This window comes from Penaeus chinensis, chromosome 23, assembly GCF_019202785.1.
Source record: "Penaeus chinensis breed Huanghai No. 1 chromosome 23, ASM1920278v2, whole genome shotgun sequence".
NCBI lineage: Eukaryota > Metazoa > Arthropoda > Malacostraca > Decapoda > Penaeidae > Penaeus > Penaeus chinensis.
The window spans coordinates 11126384-11133883 of NC_061841.1; the positions used below are offsets into that span (position 1 = coordinate 11126384).

The 7500-nt window shown below is 44.4% G+C and overlaps 1 protein-coding gene across 1 annotated transcript in view; it reads right to left on the bottom strand.

The window, feature by feature from the left end:
* Positions 1-7500, bottom strand: part of LOC125037528 (procollagen C-endopeptidase enhancer 1-like) — a 15262-nt gene that overhangs the window by 4692 nt on the left and 3070 nt on the right. The window contains exons 3-6 of the mRNA XM_047630695.1: positions 6123-6360; positions 5511-5652; positions 4979-5100; positions 4503-4786 (exon numbers count right to left, since the gene is read on the bottom strand). Of these exons, the coding sequence (XP_047486651.1) occupies positions 4503-4786; positions 4979-5100; positions 5511-5652; positions 6123-6360 (786 nt within the window). The remainder of the gene's footprint in view (positions 1-4502; positions 4787-4978; positions 5101-5510; positions 5653-6122; positions 6361-7500) is intronic.

Sequence of the window (7500 nt, forward strand, 5' to 3'; positions counted from 1 at the left end):
GGTATTACAGTTTTTCCCTCAAGCAGATTCGCTAAGGAACAGCTAAACCGCCGGTATGTAAGTACAGTATATCACAAAATCAGATAGGTTTAAACATAGTTATCATAAACCAACTAGTATAATCAGCCACTCGACAGAAGATCGGTTGGCCGAGGGTGCATGCCGGTAGGCTTAGCAACAGCTAAGGAATACGACACCTCTCCGAAAAACTGCCAGATACAAAAAACACTTTTCGAACTTCCTCTAACCCCAAACCCCATCCTTACTCATTCCAACATCCTCCTAAATCCTCCTCTCCCTCCTTCCCTCAACACCTCTGATGCAAACCTACAATTTATGCACATTATAATGCATGGGCTCATTATAATGGAGTGCGTATGTGGCTTCAGGAACATTAAACTAAACAATATGTACAACTTAAAGATTGTTCATGTCAACACTCCAACCTGCAGCCACAGTGATGAAAAAATAGAGAGCTTCTATGAAGATGTTCATTTAGCCAGCAAGAGAGTAAAAACCTACTACACAATAACCATTGACCAAATCAACAAACAGTTCAGTGACATAATAAAGGAAGCTGCACTTGAAGTAGGCAGTAAGAATGTCAAGTAAAGCTCCAGCAAGCTCTTGGTACAAACTTAACAGCTTATGCAAAAACTTTTAGAGTCATGAAAATATCATGAAATAGGGACAAGATAGACTTAGCTGAACTAACAAAGACTATAAATAATAAGAAGAGAGATGTATGGAAATTCAATATTCAAATATAAAATGAAACAGTGATCCCGGGTACCAGAATGAAAACAGCTAAAAGGAGACTCGGAATGGGGAGAAATCAAATGTATGCAATACAGAAACCAGATGGAGAAGTGACATGTAATAAGAATTAAATCAAAAGAGTAGTGGATCTATACAACTTGAAAGACCAGCCACGGATAGAAGCGAACGGGGTAACTAGAGACGTACCTAACATCACAACAGAAGAAATAAAAAGAACCCTTAAAGGCATGGAGCGAGGGAAAACATCAGGTGAAACAGGTGAAACTCCGAAAGCCTGGAAAAATGCAACAATTATTTTGATACATAAAAAAGGGGATAGAAAGGGTCTAAAAAACTACTGACTCATAAGCCTCCCTTCAGTTACTTACAAACTGTTCACAAAAGTCATAACAACTTGCATTTCTGACAGTCTGGATTCTAACCAGCCTAGAGAACAGGCCGGCTTCCTCAGTGGATTCTCAACAACACACCACATCCACACGCTCATGCAAATATGAGAAAAAGTAAACAAATATAGGAAACCTTGTGTATGATATTCATCGACTACAAAAAGGCATTTGACTATTCGAAGAGTGGGAGTAGAGGAGGTACATAGTATATATATCTGAAGATATATAGGAAGATGGGACAGCAACCATCAAGCTCCACACGGAAACCGATAAAATGCCAATTAAAAAAGGGGTTAGATGGGGCAATACCATCTCACCAAAACTGTTTACAGCTGGCCTTGAGGAAATATTCAAGAAGCTAGAATGGAACAGAATGGGTATCTAAATAGGAATCGAATAACTAAACAATCTAAGATTTGCAGATGATTTTGTTCTCGTCATTGAATCTGCAAATAGAATGCAGCAACTAATAAATGATCTGAATAGAAAAAGTCTGAAAGTCGGACTTAGGATGAACAAAAAAAAAGACTGAGATCATGTTCAACAGCAGAGTTCAATTCGAACAGATACATGTACAAGGTGAAGCGTTAGAGATAGTGGACAAGTATATATACCTAGGGAAAAAACACAGAAAAACACATCTAGCGAACAGGAAATTAAACAATGCAGACAAAGTAGCATATTAAGAGGCTCATTGCCATTATGTTTAAAAAGAAAAATCTTAAACCAATGTGACCTCCCAGTTATGACCTATGGATCAGAAACATGGACCACAACGAAATTACTGTAGAGGAAACTAATAAGTGCCCAGAGAAGGATAGAGAGGATTGGATGAGGGCGACGTGGAACAGGGAACAGACAAAGGTATACTTGTGAGCATTAAAACGAAAAAAAAATAGCAATGAACAGGTCATATATATCAGAGACAGGACGACAGACGAACAAAGAAATTAACAGACTGGGCCAAAGACCAGACCAATGACAAGATGGCTGACAAAATAATGAAATTTGGGAGCCAAGACTGCAAAAAATGCAAGACAGAGTTGGAAAAGATTGGGAGAGGCCTACATCCTGTATTGGATTGATTCAGGCTGATGATATATATATATATATATATATATATATTTATACACACACACTTATATATATATACATATACACACACATATGTGTGTGAGTGTATTTATATAATACCTACTATGTGGTAGAAAAACCCAAACTAGATTTATTGAAAATGAGCCAACAGTTTTGTAATCCTCCAGGAATCCATCTTAGAATCAGATGTGTGGATATAAGAAATACCCAACTAGTTAGACTACATTAGGAGTCTCATGGGTCCCAAAAGAAGCCTCATGCTAGGTAAAATTCAGATTTCACATTTCTTCCATTTCTTATTCATAGGCTTCTTTGTGTATCCCGCCCTCCTCTTCTGGTTGAGGAATTCCCAGGGTTGCTGGGCATCTCACAGGTTGAGGAATCCCTAGTCGAGTCTGAAGACTTTGAGCACCCATCCTGTGCAGAGGATGACTATGATTGTACTTATGGCCTCTGTGATTTTGGGTAAGCAAAGGACCGTTACACCATTTTTCCTGAGATTGACCTCTGTCCATCACCCGCCTGTGTAGTAACAACACGTTACCCAAACGAAGGTTGTAGGTCATAAGGATGAAGTTTTGTAATCACAAGGAAAGGACTTTCTGATTTAAATCCTTTACTAACTCCCCTTCTTAGTGAGTCTTGTTCCAAGTTAGAAGAGGTGTTGTATAAGCATACATCAATATTTAGTGGGGATAAAACAAGCACTGGCGCAGTGCCTAGTGTTCAGCACACCATAACAACCTCTGAAACTAGGCCAGTCTGTACACAGCAATGGCGCCTTCCACATACCTATCACCAGATCAACAAAGTAAAGTGTGACGAGATGCCAGAGACTGAAGCAATTGAGTTGTTACCACAACTGCCTAACATAGAGAACCTGATAGATGACCTTAGTAGCTCATCTGTATTTACATGTTTAGACGCTAGAGCTGCTTATCAGAGTGTGGAAGTAAGGCCGGAATAGCAGCCTAAGACAACTTTCAGTGATGGTCATCGTCTTTAACAGTTTCAGTACTTGTCGTTTGGACTTGCGACGGCACCGTCAACTTTTCAGCTCATGATGAATGTTATCTTATCACCTGTTCTAGGTAGGCATCCTCTTGCCTACTCTGATGACATTGCAATATATAGTGCTTTATTTGATTTCCACCTCCAACATCTTGATGAGATACTTGGTCTTTTCTATCATGCTGGTCTAAAGCTAAACCTTTCCAAGATCCATTTCCTATGATTTGAAGTTTCTGGTGAAGGGATATCTCCTGATCTATCTAAGGGGCTATCCACTAGGTAACCTGTATTGCTGAGATGATTGCTCCTAAGATGTCAAAGGTGTACAACGCTTCCTTGGTGCAACAGGCTTTTTTCAGGAAGCACATAGATGGATATGCTACATTAGCAGCACCTTTAACTTGCCTCCTAAAGACAAGAACAAGTAAAAGCTTTTAAGAGCTTTTGAGGGCTTGTTTTACGTCAGATTGCCATTGGTGCTGCATTTTTTCAACGTGAAAATGCTAGAGTACCTCATGCCACTGGTTACTTTACCCGCAAGCTCAGGAATGCAGAACCAAAGTATCCTGCCATTGATTTGGAAGCTCTCGCTGTGGTAGATGGTGTGCGGGTATCTGATCCATATGATTATGGTCGTCGTTTTAAGATCTATACCGCCACAAGCCGCTGACGTACATCTTCAAGGTATGCTCACGATCTCTCTCATTATCAGTATGAAATGTACAAACAGGGTGTACCTGACTAGCTCTCACGGCCCCGTGCTGTAGTTGACATCACACATATGGCGCCTGCAAAACTTAGGAAAGCTCAAATGGCTGATCCTTTGTGGGCCGAGGTCCTTCGAAGGAGGAATCTTTTCCTAAGAAACGACTACCACTTGCTCTATCACCTCTCAGACCAGACCATTCATCAGCTGGTGGTCCCTCAGTCTCTCAAAGCAGTGGCACTTATGCTTGCGCATGGCCCTCCATTAGATGCCATTTATCTTCATTTAGTTTATTTTTCATTAAACTGTTCATTTGTTTGCCATTTTTTCCGTTTGCGATTTCTTTTAAGATTATCATTATTTCTTTCAGTCATTCTTTCTTCTATTCATCTCATCAATCAAAGAATTAAAAAAAAACAATCCACCTTCTGCCGCAAACTCTTGGCCACGGCCACCCTTCGCACGCGAGGCGGCAAGCGACTGCACTTCAAAATCTAAATCAAATTCCCCACAAAGCTTACTTGTCTCGCAAAGGAAGGATCGGGAAGAGCCACCGGAATTTCCTCTTCTTCCATCATTCCCATTCTGTCTTCTACTCTTTCTCTCTGTTTCTCTTCTCCTTCCTCGCCCACGTCTCTACGGGCTCGCGTCCGACGGGCGTGGTCTGGGGAGTGGGCGTGCTCCGAGATGTCCGCCCCTTCGGGAATGGAACCGTAGATGTCGTAGCAGTGGTAGAGGTAGTACTCGAGACGACCCAGCAGGAAGGTCAGATCAGTCTTGCTGCGACCCTCCACGTTCACGTACACTGGGAAACGTAAGACTGTGTAAATACTGTAGATAGGTAGGTAGAGAAATAGGTAGGTAGGTAGATAAATAGGTAGACAGATGGGTAGGTATGTAAGTAGCTAGGCAGATACGAGACAATATATTTTTTTAAATCAATACTTTGATTTTTCAAGAAAAAAATCTCACAAGACAGAGGTCAGAGGTTGCTTACTGTGGGAGCCATTATTGACACCACAAAGCGTAGGCAGGGGAGTGGAGCTCTCTGCGTAGAACTGATCGTATTTGCAGTCTCCCCAGTACGGTGGCTGCAGCTGGAAATCTTCGAAGTCCAACCTTTAAGACGGGGACGTAGAGAAAACGGGGTGAAGAACAGTTATATATATACTTTCTTTCCCTCCCCTCCTGCTCTCCCCCTCTCTCTCTCGCTTCCTCTCTCTCTCTCTCTCTCTCTCTCTCTCTCTCTCTCTCTCTCTCTCTCTCTCTCTCTCTCTCTCTCTCTCTCTCTCTCTCTCTCTCTCACTCTCTCTCTCTTTCTATAGTCATTTGTACGGACGTTATATGTATAACTAGCATGGCAAAAAGCCCGAGGACACTAACCCTCCTTCCCCTCTTTCTCCCCCCACCCTCCCTTCCTCTCTCCCTCCCCTCAACCTCCCTTCCCTTCTCGCTCCCCCCACCCTTCCTCCCCCTCTCCCCCATTTCCACTCTTGCTCCCCCCCTTTCCCCTCGTTTCTGCTCCTGACCTCAGTTGGCAGATGGGCGACTCGCATCCGTGGTCGACCGTCATGGAGCATTCCATCGAGTCGTTCCCGACGGGCTGCGGGTAGTCGGGGGAAATAAACGTGAACTCAAGGGCGGAGGTTTCCACGCCGCACGACAGCGACTCTGAGGATGCGAGACTGAGGTGAGTCAAGGTGAGTCAGAGTGAGTTATGGTGAGTCACTGTGAGTTAGAGTGAACGATGAGTTACCATGAGTCTAGTGACATGGTAAATCACGGTGAGTCATGGTGAATTATTTAGGGTTATGGACTTGATGAATTCACACGGTAGCGATTCTGTGAATGGTTTGTTACGCCGAGTTACGGTGATTCGCAGTGAGTTATAGTGGGGTTCAAGAAGACGAATCTGGGATGGAGTGAATTAAAGTGCTACTGTGAGTCTTGGTGAGTTCACGCGGCAGCGATTCAACAAATGAGTCCTGGTGAGTGACGGTGGTGGTGAGAGGTTGAAAAGGAGTGACTCAGATGAAAAAGACTACCTAAAACGAGTCTACAATGCAGAAACGAACAAAATGGAAGAAAGAAAAAAAAGAAGGGGAAACGGCAAGAAAGAGAAGAAGAAAAGGGGGACTGACCTTCCTTCACGTGGTACGAGGCGTTGAAACCCCTGCAGGAGCCCTGGGCGTTGGAGGCGAAGCGCAGCACGAGGATGTCCCCGTCGGAGGTCACGTCTCCGGGGCCCTGGGAGCCGCAGAAGCGCTGGCCCTCCGAGGTCAGGTCAGAGGCCAGGCTCACGTAGTCGCCGGAGCAGCCGTCGGAGCCAGTCACGTCGAAGTCCACGAAGGTCAGCGCGATCTTCTCGCCATGGGGGGCCTGGGTAGGGCGGGGGGGGGGGGCATGGATGAGTAGGAGGGGGCAGGGCATGGGCGGGATGGGGGAGTAGGGCATAGGTGGGTCGGGAGAGTAGGGCATGAGTGGGTTGCGGTGGGCGTAAGCCATCGGCATGGTGGGTGGGGGGGGGGGCATTGATAAGGTGAGGGCATGGGTAAAGTGAGGTTGAGGAGTGTGGGTGGGCATAGGGCATGGAAGGGGTGTGGGGAATGGGATAAGGTGACGAGTTAGAGGTAAGCAAGTGGGGGGGGGGGGGGTATGGTTGAGGTGGGGTGAGGTCAGCGTACACGGGCAGCGGAGGTGGTTGGGGCACGGATGGGGCAAGGGCGAGATAAGGGATAAGGAGAGGAAGGATGAAGAGGATGATCGAAGGAAGGGATGATTGAAGTAAAAGAAGTGGAGCGATTAATTCAGAAGGTAGTGGGTGGGTCGGGAGAAGGGGGGGGGGGGGGGACAAGGGCGAGGGACAAGACATGCAAAAAAAAAAAAAAAAAAACATGAATATAAGATAAAAGATTAAAAAAATTTAGGAATTAAAGTTGGTGAAATATATTTATGCTATAGTCGATTTGCTTCCGGAGAGATAAACAGATAGATTGATCGATAAATAAACAGATAGACATTTAGTAGATATACAGAAAGTAAGAAGGAAAGATAGAGAGATACATAGTTAAATAATACACAGATCGATAGGTAGACTGATAGATAGATAGACGGATAGATACACTTAGCTACACACACGTTTTGGACAGACACATATGCACTGATAGTTTTCTCTGAAAGTGAATTTTCAGTATCAATAGAATAATGCTAGTAATCAATATCTGAAATACAGAACTCAATAAACTGAACAGATCGTGAAAGGAATAGTCTTTTTTCATTAGATAAGAAAAAAATAGACGTGCAAAGCAAGTCAAAGGAAACCGTGATGCGAACAGGTCTTCCAGCTGCGGCGGGCCTGGAGGCGAGATGTGGGCGTGGTCAGGGTGCTAGAGGAGGTGGGTGGGGCTGCCAGGGTGGGGTGTGCGAGGGGGCTTGAAACAGGGGGGGGGGGGGTGCATGTGATATGGGCCCACGCTTCTTAGTGTTTTGCACGAGCAGGAGACTCTTATTTATAAGTAG